Consider the following 24,604-nt stretch of genomic DNA (forward strand, 5'->3'; position numbering starts at 1 on the left):
GGGAGAAGCAATGAGAAATCCCTAATAATCCCTAGTGTTCCATTTCAGGCTAAACTTCAAAAATTAATTCTCAAGGTCTTCCATATGACAAGCTTAATTCCAGCTGTGAACTTGTATTATTGTGCAGCTTATTAATTACCTCTGCAGAGTGCTTTTTTTTCAGCTCTCTTTTTCTAGTGACTCCATATTTGGGAGGTGGCTTCAACAAGATGATCACCATCTTCATCCCGCAGCCTAAAAATTGAATGGCCATTCTGTTCTCATTTCCATCCAGATGATAAAGGTGAAGGATGCTGTGCCCCACTTTACTCTGTTGCGTGTAGGAAAGGTAGCTGAGGAAAGTCAGTGTGACATCCTTTGTGAGTACAAAAGATTGTGATGCTAAAGTATGACAGAGAATTTGGATCATGAATTGCAGCACCACCTGCATTTTGCCCCTGTGGTTGCCCTACAGAAATATTTCTAAGAGGACAGGACACGGTAGCAGGAAGCTGGAATTCGGATTGCAGAGCTCCCAAGAGTTCTTCTTTCATCCCTTGTAGATGCAAAATGTTGATTGAGTTCTAAAATCCCAAGAAATAGAGATATTTAAAATCTCTGAAGAGCTCTTCCGCTCAGAAAGATTTTCTCTCATTAACATCCAACATCAAGGATGCTCCCTGAAAAGAAGAGTCTTCCCTGTATATAACTATAGTGGCCCATTAAATATCCTGCTTGGTTTGTGTCCTGTGGTTTATGAAGGAGAGATTTTCTTTCTGGTCTCTTAGTGGGAGAGGCAAAAAAGGCAAGGGAATAGTAATTAATTGCAAACACTCTTTCAAAAGTCATGCAAAGTATTAGCTGCTGTAAGTGATCTTTGTGGAAAACACTGTGTGTTAGATTTCCAGCTGATGAAAAAGGGGTTTTTCCACCCCAGGGTCTGGCTTATTAGGTTTAACCGGCAGATGGTAAAACCTGTTTGCTGTTAGACGTGATGGAGAACAAGGTGGAAGAGGATGGAGGCAGTAGGATGCGGAGGGGCTGGCTGGGCTATCTTTTCTGTCTCAAAGAAGCATCCTGCTAACAGCAGCATGAGTCATACGAGCTAAAATTAATTTATAATAACATGAAACTGTCTTAAAATGACAAAGTTTAATAACTGCAAACGTTAACCGCATCTAACAGCAAATTTAAGCCAGTAGCAGATGGTTCATAAAAGTATCATATCGGCTGTGACCACGTCAGTTTAATTTACGGATGGAACTGCAAGCCTTTATTGTCAGCTTGACCAGCTGAATCTCATTCTGGTCAGTGAGATCTTTTTTTCTCTCCTCTGGGGGTGGGGAGAGGTTTTCAGAGTTAACTCTTATTTATAATGCATGGCCTGGTCATTCTTTCCTTGACCTATTGAAACTATGGTGGGTGCTTTTTCTCTGTATCACAGTAATTCTCACAGAGATGGCAAACAAGATTAAGCTTGTAATAGGCGTGGACCAAATACGTGGCAGCTGTGATCCTTGTTGCAAAGCCTTGAAGACTGAATAGCTAGAGAAGGGTGTGCACAGGTAGAGTGAAGCATAGGAAGCATAAGTGGCTTCCCAAGGCCACACATCAGGCTGTAAGGAAGACAGGAACAGAGTCAGGGGCTTGTACCCTGGGGGCAAAACGCTAATTTATATCATCTCTCAGCACATTTATTTACTGTATCTGTCTATTTTGCAAGGCAGTGTGTGCACAGTAGGAAAAAGAACAAATGATCGTGTTGGGAAAAAGTGCATTGTGATATACATCATTCCATGAAAAATCTGCCAGGGCGTGATGTGTCTTCCTAGCAGCTCCACATGGTGATGCAGGCAGGAGCTGGATAGTCAAAAAATGCTCAGGACTATCAGTAAGTGGTGACACTTTTCCTTGGCTGACACCACCACTGCTGGTGTGACTTCACAAATAAGAACATCCCTCTCATTCCGGAGCCAGTTCCCTGGGGCTGTCGTGCCCTGAGCCAACCCAGGGGTCCCATAGGTGGTTTCACAGAGCTTAAGTCTGCACTGCTGCTAACAGAGGAGATGCAGAGGTAACAGGTGGGTTATTTTTCTCATCTGGCAGCAGCTGGCTGTAAAACACATGTAAATGCACAGGCAAGGTACACAAGAAGGGTGGTGTTCTACATCTTTTGTCCCCGAGTCACTAATGGTGTTCACTTGTGGAGGGGAGAGGTGTTAAGAAGTTGTGGCCAAATGCAGAGAGTTTGTATTGATTTCATTCAAATCAAGGCTGTTGGGACAGCCACAAACATAGCATGCCTTTGGGAAGATGGAGAAAAACAATGCTGCCTTTCTGGAAAGCCTCTTTCTTCAGGACAACTTTGGAATAAATGTCCTAATTACTAACTGTAGATTGTGGGTGGGATAAGCCTGTAATGGCTCGAAAGTCAAAGGTGTGGAGTTGACCCCAGCACACCTACGACCAGCCCTTGGATGAACACCACTTTAGGATTTGAGAGTGGCTTTCAAGGGCTTGGGAGGATGAGGTGAACGTGGGGGTCCCATGTCTGGGAGATTTTCTTGACACAGGAGGCCTTGCTGTCACCACTGCGAGCTCTTGGGAGGTTCCTGGCTGCAGAACTGGGTATGGTGGCTGTTGCATTTGTTATATCAGGGCCCAACCCCAAAAGCACGAAAAAAAAATCAGCAGGGAAGAAACCTGAAAATCCAGCTTGCTGCTGGTATACCTTAACATACTTCAGTAAAAGAGCTGCATTGCTGAGAATGAACAGTTGACCAGCTTAATTACCTTATGGTGGTAATGCCTCGCTGTTAACAATGAACCTTTCCTGCAAAATTGGGAAGGCTAATGGGATTGCAGAACCATTTTCCTCATTCCTCACAGCAGTAAGAGAAAGGAAGGGATCTGCCCCAGATTGATGATATTCAGGATTGTAGGCAACTAGGTCGCCTTTGAAGATTGTCTTTTGGTTCTGAAGACCTCTAAGCACTGTTAAGTAACTTGCTTCAATGCGTCAGTTGAGGTTTTAGGATACGATTGCTATTCATTGTGAACTAAGACTTTGTAAAATACAATAATCCGTTCAATGTAAATGAGAACATTTGCAATAGTTCGTGAAGGCCAAGCGTTTGGTGGGTTTGTCTGGGAGCACTGACAGTTTCAGTGAACAAATCCTCTATAGGCGACTACTCCTGCTCTGAAGTTTCAGGCGGTGTCTCGTTGTTTTCTTACCAAAATGAACATGTTCTCACCCAACGTGAGTCTTTCTTTGCATGCTGCTGAATATTCAGCCTCTGAAACAAGAGAGGGGAAATAAGTGAGGCAGTGAAGTTGAAAATGCATCTTGACAAGAACAAGGAGAGCTAAACTCTCCCAGCAGCTGAGCCGGGATGCTGATGGACAAAACGAACCGAGCATCCTCCTCACCTGTGAGATTCAGCTCTGTGGACAGGTCTCACAATTTTGCTGATAACGGGCACCTTGCAGTATTCGTCCCTTTCAGCACTAATAATTATCAGTCAAATGCTGATGTATCTATCTCTTTCCTGAAGTTTCATCAGAAAAATGGATGAGTTCTGAATTATTCACCATATGTTTCACATTTGGTCATCAGGCTTGCACTTCTCTCTCCTTTGCCGTTGGGGACTAGAGTGATGGAGGAAGGGTGTATCTCAAACCTGGCTACCATAACCTTCCTCCTTTGCTCAGCAACTTTGAAGCACTAATATATAATGCAGTGTCTTCCCTTCCTTCTGCTGCTATCCCCCCTGGACTTTTCCACCCACTTGCGCAGTCAGCGTGTTTTGCTCCCCCTCGCATATGGCGCGCATAATTTCCCATATATTAAAAACCCAAACCAGGAAATATTTAATGTTCCAAAAAACGTAACAGTGAAATCAGAAACATCAAAATATGAAGGCTACTGAAGTGGAAGGGGATTCTACCCAGGAAATAACAAAGAAATCTGTCTGTAACACATCCTGTTGCATTAGCAAGCAGTATCTAGACGGAGCTCTTTGAAGAGCTGCATATTTAATAATGGTAACTTCCAGTGTCAGGCTTTGGGAGGTGGAGTGAAAGAGCCTGGCTCCGTTGTCTTGGTAAGTGCCTTGGAGGCACAGGATGCTGTTAGCAGGTCTTCTCCACACGCAGCCTCTGCTCCACCAGGCGTGGAATTTGCTGGGGAAGTGTCCTTGGTGTTAAAAAAGCAAGAGGTTTTGGGAGGAGTGGTCAGAGGTACTTGGGGCTGTGTTTGTGGGGTCTTCAATCAGTCTGAGACAGCTGTATGCAGTGAGGATGTCTGTCTTGCTAGGATAAAATGAGAGTTGTTTCCAAGGCCCCTTCTCCTCAGGGACCTCTGGGCCCTCTGTCAGCCCCCACAGCTGCCCATCAGTAACACAGATGTTTGTCAGAGGTGGGGCAGAAGAATGTTATTTAGAGGTTATTTCAGTTTGTAGCAAATAATGCTCCAAATCAAAAAGCTCCAAATAATCTGAGATTAGATCTGAGATCTGTTCAGTCCTATTATTATCATTACCATTATTTGAAGGCTTTTCAGTTAAGCAAGTACATCTTACATGCTTCCAACATATGGCCTTAGTAAATGATTGCCCTATTTATATCCCTGGAGTTTTGTCAAGCATCTGTTCCAAGCACAGTGTGGCAAGCATGAAATTTTTGGTCCCACAAACGCAGTGTACTGTATATATCCGCTAAGAAGACAGATGTGATTTTTAGGTCAAATGTCTGGAGCAGGCAGTTTTATATAGTCATGTTGGCAGTTGCCCATGCTTTGAATAATATTTCCTGTTAATCCTGGGACTCAAATCTGGTTTGTCTTTATGTGATTCTGCACTGGCGGGGGAATGGTGGACTCTTTTCCAAAGATGTAAATGTGTTGGATCTATGTGACTCTGCATACAGCCTGCCTCAGATGGGGGGCCTTCAGTGAAGTTGAATTATTTTGAAAATTTTGCCTAGTTAAGCTCAAATTCTTGACAGGATCTAGCTTTTAACTAGCATGCTGGAGTTATTGCTGCTGTGTTAATTCACACGTAATGGGAAATGGTATCAAAAGAAAGCAGAAATAATGTGTGTCATTGGGGTAGCATTGCACTCCTGAATAAATCTCATGAACGTTTATGAAATTCCTTTTGCAGATTGCCAGTTCATCTGCAATGTGCTTTCTTTGTAGATCACTCATGCATGGAGTAGCACAGAAATCTTGTACTGGTTGGAAATGTCAGAAGTCAAAAGTTTGATGCCAGGTTTTTTGCTAAAATGTTGCATTTAATAAAGGCTGAAGGGAAGTTCCTTTCCAAGAAAACAATATTGGTATATATGTTCCCTCTGTCTCTTTATGACCTGTTGTAATAAGGAATGTATTGATTGTTGGGGCATTGAGGATCATGTGAGAACTATGACAGCTAAAAAATAGTTTAGGCAATTCATTTTTCTATCTGTGGAGTTTTGTAAGAATAACCATATTTAATGTAATGAAAATTCCCTCCAGCTTAGTGTTCTGCCTCTGCCAGTGGGTGACAGAAAGTACATGTGAAAAATGAGTGCGTAAGGCAAGCCCAGCAGGTGGTTCTTCTCCCACCTTGTGCTGCAAGTGATGCCAGATTTAGCACAATTTGTGCCTATGTTGAAAATGGGCCACTGAACCTATGCTTCAGACATGCTAAATATTCGGCTTTTCCTTGTCTTGTGTGGTACCACATGCCCAGCATCACTTACATTTCTGGTAACATTTTCTTTGTGTAGTTCCCTTTACTACATTCCTGCCTTGTAATCTCTTCTCTGTTAAAAATAGCAGGTAAACTTAAACTCTTCCCTGCTGGAACTTTTAGTCCTCCAGTTCACTTTGGAACATTGCACTCGACTTACCAATTTTTCCTTTTTTTCTTTGTTGCTTGGGAATGCAAAACTGACGTGGTGGTGGAAGAAGTAACATGAAGAAGTGTTAGTAATTTGCTGGCAGTATTCATGTTCCACAAAAATTTCCAAGAAATTTTAAATCCCTTTCCTGGGCATAGGAGATGCAGTGCAGGTGTGGAATAGTGAAGCGGAGGGAGCGCACATTTATCTGTCCAGCAGGATGTTATTTTCCAAAAGCACGAGTGCCGTTGTTACCATTCAGAGCTTCTAGGTATATCCTTATACAAATTTTACTAAAAGTGGGCCTTAAATATATGCTGGTATTATAAATGCTATTCTCGGGTCCCTTTCTTCTACTCTTTTGTTGATGGAAAGACCTCTTATGCTATAAGTATTTTTTGAAGTGCTGTATTACAGTGCGTTCCATCTTTATGTAAATGAAAATATTAAAAAAAATAAAACTGAATGTCTGTAGCTGTATGGCAAGGTAGTGTTTGCGTGGAGGTAAGTACATGTCAGCGCTCAATACTAAGATCCTTTAAAAAGAAAGATACTTAAAGTAGAGACTGAAACTTTTTGGGATGCTTTGGTCCATGCTCTGGTTTACCTGATGCCAGGGCTGGGGGCAGCTCGAGGTGTGTGCTGGCTGGGTCGTCTTCTGCGCTGGGTCTTTCCCCGGAGCAGCCGTGTCACAGCTGTGTCCTCAAAGCGGCCACGTGCTGCCAGCAGCTGCTTTGGGCTGAGATGGAGCAAGCGGTCAGGCACTTTTGGGTTACGTGTAAGGCTGAGGGCTGGCTCTGGGATTGCTCACCATATGTGGTGGCTTGTAGTGCTCGTCCCCTGAGCACAGTCAGCCATGCGCTGGCTTGTGCACTGAGGCCAGGCTGGTGCTCTGAAAATGCCATCTCAGGAAGGACAGTCGGGATGCAGAATCCTGGGTGCCTCTGTGTAGGTCATCTCCCTAGTGACTTATTCTCCCTGCTGTGGGGAAAAATAACCCAACCTCAAAGGCAGTCCTCTCTCCAGCACTCATTTTCTTTCTAATCCGTGCTAAGCCACTACATGGTGCTTGTGAGAGTCCCCAGGCAGGTAGCTCCCGCTGTAGGTGTTTGGTTGAACTAAATATATTTTTGGATTAAAGTCTTTTGCGCAAAGGGTTACCCATCTCTATCTATGAAGTCCACATGTTACTTGCCTTTGATTGATTTTATGTATAAGGTGTTTGTTTCTAGGTGAAGATACTTTTAGACAGAGATTATAGAGCTGCAGGCAAGTGGCTATTATTGCAGTGGGTAAAATAAAACAAACTGTTCTGATAAATGGCTGGTTGGGGTTTTGTAGAATATCTCTAGATGCAACCTTCTCACAAAGCCACCAAAGATCCCAGTAGGCCCAGAGGCAGTTGAGTCTCTGCAGATCTGTGTTGTTTGACTCGGTGTGGTTAGTCCCTCAAGAGCAAGGCTTAGGAGGTCAGTGAGAGATTTGTTTTGGCTTCTTCTCAAAACGCATCAACCTCTTTTAGCCACAGACTATTTGTCATTTCCCATAGAAGTGTCTTGTTGATTGTTTATATTGGCCAAGTGGGCGGCTGATAAAACTATATAAATGGTGAAGCAGCTGGTGTTTAATTGATGTGTTCCTTATATAGCTGATTGGCCACGCTCTGATCTCGCTTCAACTGGGCTCGATCCAGAGCCATTCGCTTTGTGCTGGAGGTTTGCTGGGTTTGGGTAACTGAGAACACGAAGTTGCGTTACATGTTTCTGTTTTAATTAAAATCTGCTGTTGCTGAAAGAGGTGGGGACAGACACAGGGGGCTTAGCTTTTGGATGAAGGTACCAGACCACTGTCAAAATCCTGATGGTGGTGGCTAAAAACCTTTCCCCTCTCCAAACCAATTGCAAAACTGTCTTCTCTTGAGCCAAGGTTTTCCAATCGTTGGAGGGGCTGGGGGGAGTGTTATGATGAGTGTTATGATTTCTGTTATTTGTTGTATCAAGGGCTCTGTGAAGGGATGTGCTGTGCAGGAGGAAAGCTTGACTTGCCTGGTTGCATCGGCGTATCTCAGAGTTACAACGCCTATGCTCAGCTTCAGTCGGCAGAGAAATTCCTGTTGCCCCTTCCCCTCTTGGAAGCAGCGAGCTTCCAAAACAGGATTGAGAATAGACCTCCAGCCTCTGTCAAGTCTGTGTGCATTTCTGTTTGGCAGAGATATCTCCAAAGAAATAAAGGAGCCTTGGGGCTTGGAAAATTTTGTGCTCAAATACACTGCTGAGAGGTCAGAAACGTTCACGTTGGGCTTATATTTGTTGCTGTTTCTCAGGGTGTAAATCAGGTGTTGTCAGCAACTGTTGCTTAAACGTGTCTTATTGTAATTAAGAATACCTGCACCAAATGAGATGCTCTGCATTGTGTGTTGCCTGCTGCAATTTGTACAGCATCTCTGCCCACACTGCAAAGTATTCAGGGAAATAACAAACAAGGTTTTAAGTGCTCCTCTGTAAGAGTAGTTGTGATGCTAAATTCATGCAGTTCTGACTACAGAGCTACAGAAATATTTTCCCATTAAGGAATTATTCACTATTGCATTTTTTTTCTGAAGCAGCAGGATTAGGATTTGCTGCTCTTGAGTCTGGCTTGGGTGGAGCTGGGGGTGGCTGGGCAGTGATGGAGCGCTGCCTGTCCTCCTTCAGAGTCCGTTGTGGGAGAGGACCTTCCTTGAAGAGTGCTGTGTGTTATTTTTCCAATCAGAATGGTCAAAATCAAATAAAAGGGTAAGTCGGAAAGAGGTGAGTGGTAGGCATGAAAATAGTCTCATTATAACATGCAGAGCACATAGAGTTGGATGGGGATAAGGAGGCTCTGCTTTGTTAGGAGGCACAAAGGGCTGTTTGCCGTGGCACTGGCCTCTCTTTTCTGTTTAGTTTCAGCTTCCCTTAAAATTCCTGCTGTTTATCCACTTTACCCACACGGGAGCCAGAAGCCTTCCTGCTATTTTCTGTCAAATTAAATTAATGGGAAGAAAAAACAACTACACAGATGCTCTAAATCCCAGGCTAATACTGCTGAGTTTTGGCCCTTGTATCTTCTCAGTGCGGTTCAAAAGCAGCCCTGGAGACACTGGGGCACTCGGAAAGCCAAAAGAGCAGCAAAAGCTGTGTTTAAACCGAGAGCTGGGTTTTTCATTTTAGTTCTGGAAGGTGAGATGTGGGGTAAAATCCTTGATTTGCCTGTGATCTCTCTGCACGCATGTGTATGACCAGGCTAATTTGCTGCGGGCAATGGATGGGAGGTTTTCATTGAATACGTTGATCAGTTGAGCTCTTTGATAAAATTATTGTACTAAAAAATTTGTTGGGAAGCTTCTGTTAGTGTGAGGGATGATTCTGCCCTGTCTGCTGCTCTATTAGTCCAGCAAACCACTGGGGAAGACAAGATGGAAACTCAGCTGCTTGCACAGAGCAATGGACCTGCACTTTGGGGATTTGGCATTTCTGGGGGTTGATTTGAGTTTTTTAAGATGACTTCAAGCTTTCTCTCTGCCCTGTAACTCTTCACAGCCAGCAAGGGAACCAAAGAATAGCTCCAGAATAAATTGCCTCAGTCACAAATAGTGTCAGGAGCTTCTGCAGCCACTTCAGGGCAGAACCGCTGTGTCCCACAGGCGCAGATGCGGTTTTTGTGCAGGGAAATGATTAAGGCAGAGGTTGCGACAGCCGCAGCGTGGCACCAGCCATCTGCTTATTTTTTTTGCTTGTTGTATTTTCAAGTATGGAGGAGAGCCAAGGGAAGAGGGAAATGGGCTTCTGGTTTTAACCATATCTAAGAAGCCAGATCATCCTTCTCTAAGCTGCTTTTATTTGGCTCTGTGTAGACAGCTCAGACCTTCTCCTGGCATCATAGCACCTCTCTGATAGCAAGTGCTGTGCTCTCATAATTCCTCGTCCTGCACTTTCTTTCCTTCTCTTTCTTGTCACCTGGATTATTGAGTTATAAAGGAAGTTCTAACAGGCTCCAGATTTAGGGCTGGAATCCCGTGGCACTGTTGGGGTTTTTGCAGAAGTGAAGCTCTGTGCACGTGTTCACTTTGTCTCTTAACTCCCACCCCCTAAGAGTTTGTTTGTTTTTACAAACCTTCAGGTGGACGGTAGCAGTTTAACGAGTATTAATTATAAAGAGCTGTTCTGGCCTCAGTGAAAAGCTGAGGCTCTGGATCAGGGTAAGAGCGAAACATGGAACATCAGGGATCTGAAGCTGTTGGAGCTACTCTTGGTCGATGCCAAGGACGTGCTTAGGGTTTTGCTCAAAGGAGTGATCCGGTAGAAAATACGTACTCTGAGCTTAGTTAGCTGTCAGATTTTCATTGAAAACATATTACTAAAGGTAGGTACTGTGTGCAAGATAAATAGCAAATTTTGCCAAACTAAATTTCTAAATGCTAATGTTACTTGAGAGAATTTTTTTTTTGTGTTGTTTTTATTACAATTTGGGAGATACTCTTTAAAATGGCTGCCAGCAGGACACTTTGTTTCCACAGTGTCTTTTGCTGTACTCCTGCTTCTTCTGTTAATGCAGCACATCTAGAAGCATAAAGGAGCAATTTTTAAGTGTCTACACTATGCAGTGTTTTATATGACAGCGTTCTTTACTTTTTGAAAATTGCTAGGCAAAAATCTCTAAAATACATTGTGAACCATCAATATGCTTTTCTTAATTCAGATTAAATTCTTCAGCGAGAGCCTGCTGTCCCCTGTTTAGTTTGTTAAATGTTAAAATGTCAGATTTTCACCTCTTAATTAAAGCGGTATGGTAAAGTGGCATATCGGTGAAGAGGTTCTTCAGCATAGCACCAATGCTGAAGTGTTCAGATAGTTTTCACGTACAGACTATGAACCTTTTCATTACATCATGTCCCCTGTAGGTTGCACACAGGTTACCCCACTGCTTCAGAAGAGTTTGTTTTTGCTGTTCGCTCCCCATTTCTGATTGACCATCTAGCACTGCAGTAGCCTCCTTCTGCACCTGGTAAAGCAAAAGGTCTGGCAGCCAAGGGGTTAAAACTTCTCTTGCTTCCTTTTCTCTGCTTTTTACTCAGAATGCTAAAATCAGTGCATGTTTTTTGTTTTGCTTTGTTTTCTGATTAAAAGCACAAATGGACTGAAAGTGCTTTTCTCTCATCTGGCATGTGGCACTCTGTAAGGAGAGGGCATAGGGGCATAGCTGTTTCACCATGTAATGAAAGTGGCAGTCATTCCTAGCACATGCATTTATCTTATTTTTCCTTTCCCACTGATAATTTTGCACAAACAAGAAGTCTCTGCAAAGACACTTTACAAAATGCAGTTTAACTTCATACATGGTCTTCCAAGAATCAGCAGCGTGGATCGGAAGGCACGGAGCATGTTGTTACAGCATGAACTCATTGCAACTCTTGGTTTTGTTCAACGATCTTTGGTTGGATTCATCTTAGATTTGCAGGATTCCTCAGACAATCTGCTGACAAAGGTTCTTTTCTGACTTCCTTTATAGGAGTTCATACACTGGTATTGACTCCCTCCATTTTTTTCCAGACCATGGATTCAATCACAAAGTCTTGATTTGTTTAAAACCTGCAGCGTGCTGGAGGTCTGCCAGGGCAAAATGCAGATCCTGTCCGCCAAGGAATCTGGTGCTACTTAACTTTTAGGCAAAACACAAATAAAAGAATCAGCCTTTCTGCTGGGGTAGGACAAAGGCTTTGTTAACAAAACACGAATGGCAAAGCACTTAAGGTTCCTTGTGTAAAAAATTCACCATTCTCCAGAAAACACGGGCAGCTCCCTTTCTTCCCCCAGTTGCATTTGTATACACCAAGCTACAAAACTGCAGCTGAAAGACCGACAACCTCGAATACCCTTCTTCCCAACCTGCACCGTGGTGGGTGCTGCACTTTTGTGTGCGTTGCGGTGTGTGTCTGCAGCGATGGAGGGGTCCAGGGGAGAGGAGCCAGCCTTCCTTGGCCTTCCTTTTAGTCTTGAGAACCTTGTTGCCAAAGTGGTTACAAACTGCAAGAAAACAGCTGCAAGGGCAGCTAAATTAACATTTATGCTGACTTCTCCAGTTTGGCTGTGTGTAGTCAGTGAATGACGTTTTATTCCTCCGGATGACACTTTGAAGGGGAAAAAGGACCTGTGTTCCTTTGCTTCCTGAGGATGCTGACTTCAAATGAGCTCCCATGGCATTTTGAGTTACGTGTACAAGTGAAATCCTGGCTCTTCATCAGGTCCAATTCTTCTTGGGCTGATGCTGACGGTACACGTGGCTAAGCCCATTCATCCCCATTTGCACAGTTGACTAATTATCAGCAGCCAGAGAAGTGCAAGCTGGCTGATGTTGTGCACTGGCTTCTCACATGAGCAACCCATAATTTGAGTACTTTTTTTTTTTAATGTTGAAGGTGAACTCTTGACACCAAGGAGTTTGCTGATAGCTTTGCCAACAGCTTCACGAGGGCTCTGAATCCACATTCTCCATTTAGAAAATTAATACATTTTTATTTATTTTTTTAAGAAAACCAGCTCTAAGGGGGAATCAGATTGAATGTGCCTCATTCCAGCAGAAGTATGTTATAGGCTAGAGTGCCATGCTGGGCTTTGGGACTTGTAGGGATGGGTGATCAGACGCGTAAGCACCAGCTTGAAGATTATCTACTGCCAGCAGATCAACTATAACAATTTCATTGTTGGCTCTCTGATCTGTGTTGTTTCTTGGCACTTTTTCAAGGAGAACTTGTATCAGAAGTAGTGGTCCCCAACCTGATGTGCCTCTATGGGAGGAAATGCTCAGAGCCTTAACATTTTCATTGGGGTGATGAATGCACCTGGGACCGGATGTGATTACTGCTTTTGAAGCTGTTGGCTCTAAGTTGCCTGACCCTTAAATAGACAGTTGGGTTAAATCCCTCCGTAAATATCGGGACATTTGATTTGTGGTTGGGTAGATCTACTCTAATCCAAATGGAGGTGAATCCAAAACTGCTTCTGCACCTCTGAATTTCCTTACCTGGCAATCATCTTTACTGACCTTGCTTTTACATTTTGATATAGTTCTTCCCATATTCATTTTTCTTTTCTATCTGCTTGGCTCAGTGTTTAAAATAAGCCCCAAACCTGGAGAAATGAGAATGACATTTACTATTAAATGCTGGAGGCACAAAATGTATCTGTTATATTTCTCAGGAATTGTGCTTCTGTGCTGTGGATGCGTGAAGGGTAAGATAAACCTGAGAGTTGCCCTCCCTACGAATCAGCTCGTATCAAGTAGTTGTCAAAATAAATGCATTACTCAGCTTCTTTGAGGTGCTTACAGGGCTATTTCGGTGCACTCTCATTTACCCACAAAGTGAAACTGCTCCATCTGTCAATAACCATTACTCACATCCCTATTCTTAGTAACAGCCTATAGTGAAAGCAAACATGTTTGCCCAAATTCTGTCTGCAGAAATATCCATGAAATTCCCAATAACTTCTGTCTCCTGAATCTTTAACTTCAGCATCCATTACAGCAATATATCTGAAAGCAATGTGGACCTGTGCAAAACTAATTTGTAGTGAAGAGCTCAATCATCAGCCAATGCAGACTTCTGGTAATGCCTTTAGTTTAGTATTTAGGAGGAATTTAAGTTTAGGAGGTACTTCTATGTGTCTGAAGGAAACTAGGGCCAGTACGTGATGTGGTTCCATTGTAGGGTTGAGAGTGACTGTGCAAAATAACTGTCTAGTGGAAGAGGTGCTGGGTGCCTGCCTTCACGAGCATGGCTCAGCGTAATGATGGCATTCGGCTTTCACTGCTCTGTCATTCACATTACTTCGTAGGGACCAGCAGAGCTGGCCGGGACTTACGCTCTGTTCCTAGCTGAAAAGGGAATTACTTTTTAACTCTAACTTGTGACAGTCCATAGGGCAGTTTCATTTGCGTGTGTGTCCCCAGATGCATTGCTTTGGCCTGCAGCATCTTTGTTACAGGCAATGATCCATGGCAAGAGAGGGCTTTGTCTTGACTGCTGGGTTTTGGTTTGAGTGGTCAGAGTTCAGAGTAAGAATACCATTTCAGTCATAAATAGGGTAGGTTTGTTCTTGAGTGATGCTCACATTCATAATTGAAAAGCCCATCTTCATATTATCACAACCTTTTCAAAGACAGTTTAACTGTAGAATTGTAGTTTTTTTTGTTTGTTTGTTTGTTTGTTTTCCATTTAGTAGTTACTTGAAGCATATTTTAAACCTGAGGAGGAGTACTTTGGTGTAAGCGCTGCCCTGCGCAACTCTTTTTGGTTTTGTGTGATTAGTCATGAATGCCTTCCTTGTGATTTTGTGTATCTTCATTATAAAAGGGCAAAAAGTAGCTGCATGGTCAGGATGGAACCATCCCATGTGTGGCATCTCCCTTCTGAGAGTCTCAGCTTAAACTGGTCTGTATATGTGCATATCAGTGCGGATGTGGGTGGTGCCACAGCCTCCCCCAGCTGTGTCTTTGAGAAGAAAGCAGTTGTGGCTCGTTTTTCTGCACTGAGCTCATTCCTCTTGGTGCCTCTGTGTGAGGAGCAGCAGAGTGCAGAGCCCCAGGAGAGTGTTTGCTGTGACGTGGTAGGCTGGTGAATTGATAGGGTTGTGCTGACTTTCCTGTCCTAGGCCAGGACATGACATGCTGCCTAAGTCTTGGTTTGGGTCCTGAAGGAGTCTGCAGCAGCTCAGACCTTCAGCCCCGATCCTTCAGGCCCAGCTTTAACCAGGCACGACCTGTTGCTGAGTTGGGCTGGTAGTAGTGTCTGAAGCAAACGAGAAACTTGTTTACCTGTGAAATTTGTTCCTGTAATTTTTCTGCCAGGTGGAGAGGAGGAACATGACTGAAAGTCAGCCACTTTGCTGCCCTTGAGAAAAAATATATTCACGTTAAGAAAGAAAAGTAAATAACATGTTCCTGTTAAGTGCCTGTTAGTTATACATATTACATCTAAAAGTAATTATCATTTAATTAGCAGTCGAGCGGCAGTGGAAGGAGATGAAGTTACAGTTGCATTGCATTTATTGCCAATAGCAAGCAAAGGGACGTGCTCTTGGCAAAGCAGCTCCTGCAGGAGCCATTCGGACCGGCAGCTCACTGAATGTGAGCAGCTCCGTGGACCTGAACCCGTGGGGGTCTGCAGTGTGCAAAGACAGTGGGGACCCAGCAGTGGTACCCAAATGTGCCTGTTGCAAGTTTACCAGTACTAATGCCTATGTTTTCCACAAGGGTTTAGTTGTTCCCATTTGAAAACCTATGGGATTCGGATTAGGTGCTGGATGAGGTAAGCGTGTTCAGCCTCACACACAAACTCTGGCCTCCATCTCGGGTACTTTTAAGGATAAGAATTTCCTCTTTTTTCTTCCCCTTCTGCTGCACCAAACATTATGTTCTAATAAATCAGGTGTTGGAAATGCCAAAAGATCATATTGAAGTGAATAAAAGTCCAAGAAGTCTTTCAGCTTCATGCAGTTGAGACAGATTTAGTCTGTCCTCATGTCACTCTGATTTCCAAAGTGGTGCAAATGCAAGTCCCTGTGTCTAGAACTACCTAAAAAATACTGTTTTGAAGAACTGGAAAATGGTTTAAAAGTGTTTGCTGCCTAGCTCTGTGTGTTAAATCTAAGTGTCTTGGAGAACTGATGAAGACGTCTCCTATTCTCTGCTAAGTGAGGTGGATTTTGGTCCCTGCCAATTAGCAGAAAAGAGGTTTTAAACTTCTTCTAGTGAAACTTTGAAGCTAGTTTTTGACGTTGCCCTGGGTAGTTCTGCATCTCTAGCATGGAATAAATAGGTCTGATTTGCAAATACAAACACTACCCTTTTAATGAAAAGTTCACATGAGACTGAAAATCCTGAATAAGCTGTTCAGGAGGGCGCTTCCCACTTGCATTGAAGAGGCAAGTGATAGTCGATAGCAGGAAAAGACTGTGACCTTCTCTTGATTAATCTTTAAAGGTGCGTGCTCGCTGTACCTACCGTGTGTTAAGTAGGAGCAGCTTTCTCGTGCACGGCATGGTGATGCATACTGTGGGGAAGAGATTGGGGAGTGATTTACTCTTACCTCCCAGCTCGGATTAAAATTTCAAGCTGCTTTGTTTTGCTAGAATTTTACCTCATGCTGGTTAGCATGTTTTAACTAACGAGATACAAGAAAGCATCTATTTTCCTAGGGCAGACAAGGCTTTGTTGCTTAGCTCCTGGATTTGATAGCAAGATGTACTCTGTCTGGATGCTCTCCGTGTAAGTAAAACATAACAGCAAGTTCCATATCTGCTTTGAGGGTAAGACCTCTAGGGGACCAGTCATTTAGGAAAAGTAAAAACAGGTTAACTAAATTCTGTGCCTTTCTGACTCTTCATCCATGCTAATCTGTGCTCCCTTGTATTCTATGTTGATGTGCAATAGCTTTCCAGACAGGGAAAGTACTTTTCATGCTATCTTTTACATATTTTTCAGTGGTTTCCAATACGAGCTAATATATGTGTGAAAATCACGCTTTCTTTTATCTCATCCTCCAAGTCTGAAACTGTGGCCTCTCCTGTATAACCGTCCCTAATAAATCACTATGAGGGATCACTATTGTTTTGCCTAGTTCTGCCTTTGTGGATAAATGGGTGACCATAAACTGATGTTTACAAGCATGCAGTTGTGCTACAGTGGCTTGTGGGACAGCATCTTTCCCTATGCCTCTAGTGTAACAGACTGGGTTTCCTCCTGGCATCTGTCTCTGTGCTGCCTCCAGCAGTAGCTCTGCAACTGCCATTAAATCAGCTAAAATGAAGAATCATCTTTTAAGTTTATCCCAAGGGAGAATCTTGTAATTGCAATGATTTCCTCAAAACCATTCCTGAACAGATACTGAGTCCCATTTGAAGGGTAATTATCAAATTAACCTTCTCCAAGGTGTCTTCTTCAGTGCTTGTACTCGAGTTTGCCATTTTTAGGCTCAAAACCACACACCTCAAACACTGTGATGCAGCATTGCTCCCTGTGCAGACAGCTCGGAAAAGAGCCCAAATGTGCTTGTGCTTGTAAAGCTTCATGTTTCTGGGGGAGGATCATTCCCATCTCATAGACACTGGTTCAGAAGGGTTTCTCAGGGATGGTTTCTTCTGCTGGGGTCCCTACAAGACCACTGTGGGAGATGGTTGGGCAGCCAGCACGTGACCTAAAAGTCCTACTTCCACATTGCATGTGGAAATGGGGTTATAAGCACATGGGGCCTGCAGGTTAAAGCTTTCACTTGGCTTCTCTGACCTGGCACACTGTGGTGTTGTTCAGGCTTATGCCTCATTCAGTGTGGGTGATGTTTGCAAAATGGTAAATAAATGGCATTTAGTCAAGTTCTTAAATGTTTTGAGAGCAAATGAGGTGCTGCTTCTCCTTTGCTGAAGGTAAAGGGCAGAGGGTTGGGAGTGCAGGGACCGTGGTGCTGGCAGATGTTGGCGTTAGTCAAAATCTCTGCAAGCAAACAGTGCTGATCCAGGTGAGGAAGATGTTTGGGGCTGGAGTTACAACTCATATGAAAAAGTACAGCTGGGGACTGTTATTACCTGCACATGAGCAGCCGTATTTTGACAGCCTATAGCAGCACACGTCTGCAGGAAAAGCCCTGCTGAAAGTGCTGGAGAAAATGGGAGCATGGAGGTGGGTGTTCAGCAGGCATCCAGTGACGTCAAGTGTTGGGACATCCTTGGATTTTCCAAAACGTGCAAGGAAGGAAAATGCTTTTAGATGATGACCTTGGCAGCATTTTTTTTTTCTCCTGAAGGGAAATTCTACAGTTGAGTTACAGTCCAGAACCTTGGACATGTAACAGTGATCTGCTTTAGACTCACATGCTGTATCTTAACACACCTGGGGTGCAGTCAAGGTGTGCATGCTGCTTTCATTGCTGCTGGTGGCCTAAAGCAAGGCTTGAAGCAGAAAACTGTGTGCACAGTTCCTTACATGTAAGGTTATTATCTACCAGTGTTTTTCTCACCATAGATTGCTTAAATGTAGGAGGGGTCCAGCATGTGCAACAACAGTGGTAGATAATTCAGCAACTTGAATGCAGAAATCTAAAGTGATTTATTAAACGCTGTCTCTCAAGACCTTGTGGGTATTATACTCATCTGATAGATGAGGTACAGAGAAGTTCAATGATTTGCCTGAGATCGCAGGGTGTGTCACTTCTTGACATGGAAATCAGAGCAGGCATGCAACAGCAACAAAGTCAGATGTATCTCGAGCAAGGTCACAGATGTGGTAGACGTAATAGATATTTTCAAAAATACAGAGTTTTCATAGCTTCTGTGTCATTAAAAGTTAAAGTCGTATTAATCTCCAATAAATTCAGGGAAGGCATTCAATCTAGCATCTCTTTTATGTGGTATCTCTTATTTTTAATTTGTTTCACAGATTCAGTAGTACTTAGCAACAGTGGGAAAATAAACCCATTCGAAACAGACAATTAAACAAGGTCACTGGGGCAGGGAAGCTAGAATTATTCAAGAAACAACTATTGCAGATGCCATCCTGGGAATAATATTAAGCAAGGTACGCTGCTGTGGGCTACAGTGCCTTTCCTTCCTAGAAATTTTATTGCATTCTCTTGAAAGACATTCAGCTTTTATCTGCCCACACCATTACACAGGCAGCGAAGGGAAGCTGGCTCCTGCCTGACTCTGCATCTGCACTTAGACGCCCCTCCATGGGAGGCAGAAACAATATATATTTCTCCTTCAGAGAGGCACTTCATCTGTGACATTGGTTTTTGGGCTGTTGTGATCAGCATCTTGCCCTTGTGCTGGTGCGCTGTTGTTGGTCCCCTCCCGCAGCTGCCCTGGCACTGCAGCACCTCCATTACTGCAAACTTCTTGAATTAATTATCTGAAGTTCATTGTTAAAGCAAATGCTGGCTCTATAGCAGGCATGCAGGCCATGTCTGCCCTATGTATTTGCATTTTGGAGAAGACGGAGAAGGGGAAAGAGGTGAGATGGGCAGCAATGGATCTTTTGCATAGCTGTTGTACTTGCAGGGAGGAGGCTGGGGAGGATGGTTCCTCTCATCCTCGTACCCACTGCTGCCTCCTGGAAGTGGCTGAGCCCTTTCTGAGGACACGGAAGGCAGAGCAAAGCATGGGGTGGGGGTAGAGCCATTCTGGGGACAGAAGCAGACAGTCCCTTGCTGGGAGAGGCCTGGCCAGGTTTGCTTTTGGGCCTGTGTTTTGTTCTGCCTGGCCCCACCACCTCTCTTGCACGAGGAGCTGTCCTGCTCTGCTGTGGTCTCGTTGCAGATAAGAACAGGGTCACGTCCAGCACTGGTCTGTGCCCGAGCCCCTCCTGTCACAGCCTCGCCACCCTCGTCCCCAGGGCAGCTCCCAAGGGTCACCAGCTTGAAAGCGACTGAAGGCCAGGCTTGTTGTTTTACCATTCACTTGTAACTCATTCAGTTCCTCTCTTCCATTTCTGACTGTCCCAAATGAGAAGAATTTTCCTCTGTGACCTTGCTGTAAGACATTGCAGGTCCCCATGAGACCAGCATGTTGCCTGGGGATGCCCCAAGGTGGCACTTGGAGTGCTCAGCAGAGATGTTGCTCCTCCAGCACCCCTGATGGTCCCGCAGCATCCAGACTGGGCCCAGTGCCACCTGGCTGGCTGGGGTCTCTGGTCACCTCATGGCCAGACAGTTCCTGGGCCACAGCTTGTTGCCAGAACAAAGGGTTTTGTACGGTCTCTGCCCACAGAGCTCTGCTGCCCATGGGCAGGAGGTTGGGCACACGGGAGCTGACGGGATTAACCTGGTTTTATGACCAGAGGGGTCGATTCGTAACGCCGCATCATTGTATTTTATTTCCACACACGTATTCTCTTGCTATAAACCTTTGTGTTATACATCTTGGTCTTTATTCTATAATACGTTCACCATCCCGCAAATTAAGAAACATAGAGGTGCACAGCGCCGACAGTCTTTTTTTGTTTGAAAATTGGGTTCTTAATTTCATCTGGGGCCAAAAGAAAATTGCTTTATCACAGATTGCCATGTAAAATAAGTAACGATCGTGTTCTCCTTAACCCTGGTGTACTCAGGCAAATAATTCACAGGCTACTTTTGGAAGCTATATGCTTACTTTCAGCACATTTGATAATTTAACTTAAATTTTCTACATGTTATGAGTCTGTTTTCAGCTCTCCTGAGGCAGATGTGATGACTGCTGGGTGGTCAGTGTGGGATCCAGGTGTAAACCCAATGCAGGACGGGGTGAGATCAGAGCTGATGCTCCTCAACTGGTAAGTTCAGGCCACAAGCTCACGGTCTCCCTGTGTTTCCTGCTGAGATGCTGGATCCCACCAGTGACCAACCACCAGCTGAAACGTGGAGGTGCAGAAGAGGAAAATTGCACGTAGTTTGGACAAGTCTGAAACCTCAAGATGCAAGTGAAAATGTTTGAGTTTAGTGCATTAAGTGAGGAATGCCAAGTCTGGGAGACGTTAATAAAAAATTACATCTTTCTAGGTATTTAAAGTACTGTCGCAGAAGTGCTACATGTGGTGCCATGTCTCCTAAAGGTGTGGGATTGTGTTGTTGAAGGTGGAGCAGCTCCTTGAATATTTATTAAAAACAGTGGCACTTTAATGGAAACCAGACACCCCAGCAAATTCTTAAAGTATGTTCTCGGTTTTCCTGTACTCAGTGGTATGACCACTAATTATTTTTTTAATATCTTTTTCCTACATATTTTATAAGTTGCGCTTTAGCATAAAATTGGAAGCAAAATCCAATTGTGTAGGAAAATTAATTTCCTTGAATTGAAGAAGCAATCTACTTGAGACTTTTTAATCATTAGATGGTAACTGTGCACTAAAGAAAGGAAGACCATTAAAGTAACTTAATAGACTAGGATAAACGTTTTCCCCTGTATCTTCTTCATCTTTATTTAGAGATTCATGCTGAGGATATTTCATAAAAGCTGTTCTTCTTGACCTTTTGTCACTTGCAGTATAGAGGAGCCAACAGAAGTAACAGCAAGGAACTAACGCTGTGGGTTTTTGGATACAAAACCAATAATTCTGCTAAACATCTCTGTTCATCCTTTTCTGCCAATTTCTGCTTTTCCTTTCTCATTAAAGAAAAAACAGCTATCGGGACAAATAAATGCATTGAGCCGAGCTGAGCTGTGTGATTTTTAAAAACAAACTGTGTTAATGCTTTTAATTAAGGGGCAGAGGAACAAGAGGCTTTATCAGCTCTTTGTCTGCAGGCCATAATTTCATTGTGGATGGGCTATCTATTATTGTAAATGTCCACCTTTTTGAAGGATTTACTACAAAATCAAATGGTGTTTTTATTTAAATTGCTGAGCACCGCATGATTCCTCATTTATTTAATATGGAGGCATTGTTACAAAGAAGAATGTAGCACTTAATTTGTATTGCTTGAGGGATCTCCGATCTGCTTGGGAGCACTGCTTTGCATGCTTCATGGTTATCGTTTGTTGAAAACAGTGTGCAGGAAAATGAAGAAGAAAATGTGAAGGTGAAGTTGCAAAATCCCCATCAGGCTGCTTCTATAAGCATTTTAGAAAGGATCAGTGACTCTCTGGTCTACAAAGAGAAGGAGTGTTGCAAAATAATGACAAAAAAACCATTATTGTGTGGCAGTCTAGGGCAGAAGTGGACAGTTTGGGGAATTTCTTAGTCCTTTAAATTTGTTCTCTATGAAGCTGATAACAGCATGGCCAGCTCCTGGAACCGGTGGCTTTTCAAATGTTGTTGGTATCTGGAAAATAAGATTATTTTATTTGTACTAACTTAAAAGAAAAACAAACAAAAACAACAACAAACAAACAAACAAAAAACATACACAAAAAACACTGAGTTTCAAATCCTTTTGGTCAAGAGGTTAGATTTTTGTTGTTAAATGACTGTGGCATGCCCTCATGGTGGGAACACGGGGCTCTCCATCCCTACTGAGTCAGGCTTTGTGGCTGGCGCCCGGTCTCTGGTGTACAGCTCCTGTGTGTGGCTATTGAGGGGTGTCTGTTTCAGAAAACCTTGCTCACCTCGTGGTGAGCTCCCAGAGATCCAAATGATGGAGTCAGAAATGCAGATGTATTTGGCTGAAAACTTTGTGCTTTTTTTTCCTGTCAGCATGACTGGAGAAGTCAAAGGTCCCCGTGTCCACCACATCTATTCCCCATGGAGGGGACAGGCTGGGTTGTTCCTGCTCAGTGTAAAACCAGAGACACTTAGCTTCTATTTAATTCCAGCAGGTAATATAGGATAATGGAGCTATTACATTTGGCATCTCTAACGTGGTTATCATTTCAGAAAGAATTGTTTCTGCTAATGGCAGTTAACTTGCTACAAATAAAGCAATAGAATTGAAATCTTAAGTACTAGAGTGGCAGCAAACCATGAAACATTACACCGCGTATTGGAGGGAGGGCTGAGCGGGCTGTCAGGGAAGAAATCTATTGAAAAAAAAAACAACTCTCAGATGGGTTCTGATGCTAACTAATTTAATATGGCAACAGCATTTAGGTGTTCTACCAGTCTATTAAAAGTATTAAAATGCCTATAAATAATAATACTGAAGTGGCTAGAACTTTTCGTCCAAGGAGCTCTGGGGTTTCACAGGCTGGCTGTTGGCGGAGCTGTGGCGATGCCCCTATGGGGATATCGTGTGCTGTGGCCACCCGTGTGCCATGGGGTTCCCCAAAGGCTGCTCTGGGTGGTACAGGCATGTTGGGCAGCGTGGGTCTGATGCTTGCCATCCGTAACCCACATCTGGGTGAGTCTGAGTGTGCTTTCCTCCTCTGTAGTCTCTAATTGCTTGGTTCAGCCCTGAGTGTGCCCCATGGTGCAGACAACCCATGAACTGTGCTTTGTGCCAGGAATTTGAGGCCATCATTAAAATATGCCATCCCATTGCCATATTTCTACCTCAGAATCCAATTTCCTGCAGAAGGCACGTGTTTCTAAGTAGCCTGAGATTCCTAGAGACGCGGGCTACCATTTATGTTAAGTCCTGGAAGTGTTCCCCAGGTCGCACAAGGTGGGCGTCCTCAGGAGAGGAGCTGCAGAGATGATGGCCCTCCTGTCCCGCATGGGGCTCCCCCTTCTCCGGAGCAGCATCGTTTTGTTTGCTGAGGGTGGGCAGGAGGATCCTGAGAAAACAGCGGTACCTTGGTGTGGCTCACCTGCAAAATTCATCATCTCCTCCCTGCTGATCCCTTCAAGTGGATCTTTGTTTTTTATCCTGACAGCATAGATTCAAATGAAAGCAGGTTAAAGGGGCAAATGGTTTTTATATTTCTATTTTAGTACAGAAAATATCCCAGGGGGTAAACTCTCCACATACCATAACCACAACAGATTAGTGTATCCCCAGGCAGCAAGGGCATAATGATACGGTTTTGTTCAGTGCCATGCTCTGTAGCAAAGCATAATTTTATGGAGAGGGTCACAAGTGTTTAACCGCTCACAAAATACCCCAAACATGATCTCAGCTTGTGGAAATCAGAACAGCATCCTCATCTCTGGGAAACTGTATCAGATAGAGATCTGACGAGCGCTTTGCAAGGTAACGAGGGAGGGACGGTGTGTGTGCATGTGACAGCAGGGGTGGTCAGTAAACACAGCCACTACTGTGTCCTTGAAAATGCATAGTTATTATAAATTAACCCCTGACACTGAGTTTTCTCTCAGTCTTTCTGCTTATTACACTGATGTTGTCAGTACTGGTAGTACTGCTCTCATTTTCCTGTTATTTTCCTTGGCTGGGCTTGCTTGGCTTGCTTTCCTTACCTTGCTTGGGCTGCTCCTGCAGAGGTGGGGCTGAGCAGCACTGTTAGGTGGGGGGCATGATGGTTCCCAGGGTAAACATGAAAACTTCCTCACCCTAATGTAGAGCACTGTAGATAGCAGTGGAACTGGGCAAAAGACGCAGCAATGATTCTGTAAACAGTTGTCCGCAGTTTTTGAAGAATTTGCTTCTGCGTCACTCTTGTTGATAGCTGGTGGCAACTCCTTCATGATACGTTATAAAGATCCGAGGTAGAAACTTCATTTCACAAATACTAGTGTCCATGCCAAAGTCGACTGTGTAACTAGACATGCTAGAAGAAAGTATGAGGAAGGAAATACCAATATTTTATTTCCTTCACATACGGCAAGTGGAAACCCAGAGAAGTTGTGCCCTTGCTCACAGACAAAGCAAGATGTTTGTGACAGAGCCAAGACCTGAAGGCTTTTCAGTAATTTAATCCTAGAAAAACTCTTTTTCCACTCTATACGTGTTGAAGCAAACTTGCATTTTGGACAATTTCATTGCAGTGGTGAGATAATGTCTCCAAATGCACAGAGCTCACTCATTGCTGCAGAGTCCCTGCAGTAACTGATGTCGGGGACACGTGGAGCCAATGGGAGCTTTGCAGAAATTGCTTGATCCACTAAAAATTAATCTGTTCCATTTCTGTTGTTTTTCTCTTCATACAGAACACCAGCGATGATTGGTTGCTCCTTTGTTGTGCACAGGAAGTTCTTTGGAGAGATTGGGCTCCTTGATCCTGGGATGGATGTGTACGGAGGGGAGAACATAGAGCTCGGCATCAAGGTGGGGAAAAAATGCACCCAGCATTATTTAAGGAATCAAAAGCAATGCTTTAACAAGTTAACATAAACAGTTGCTAGAATGCTTCAGGGGAAC

General features: G+C 43.7%; 1 protein-coding gene across 2 annotated transcripts in view; it reads left to right on the forward strand.

Moving 5' to 3' along the window:
* Window positions 1-24,604, forward strand: part of GALNT17 (polypeptide N-acetylgalactosaminyltransferase 17) — a 210,655-nt gene that overhangs the window by 109,477 nt on the left and 76,574 nt on the right. For both annotated transcript variants that reach the window (XM_068656289.1, XM_068656290.1), the window contains exon 6: window positions 24,394-24,511. In XM_068656289.1, coding sequence (XP_068512390.1) covers window positions 24,394-24,511 — 118 coding nt within the window. The remainder of the gene's footprint in view (window positions 1-24,393; window positions 24,512-24,604) is intronic.

The sequence above is a fragment of the Anas acuta genome, chromosome 19 (assembly GCF_963932015.1).
Source record: "Anas acuta chromosome 19, bAnaAcu1.1, whole genome shotgun sequence".
Classification (NCBI taxonomy): domain Eukaryota; kingdom Metazoa; phylum Chordata; class Aves; order Anseriformes; family Anatidae; genus Anas; species Anas acuta.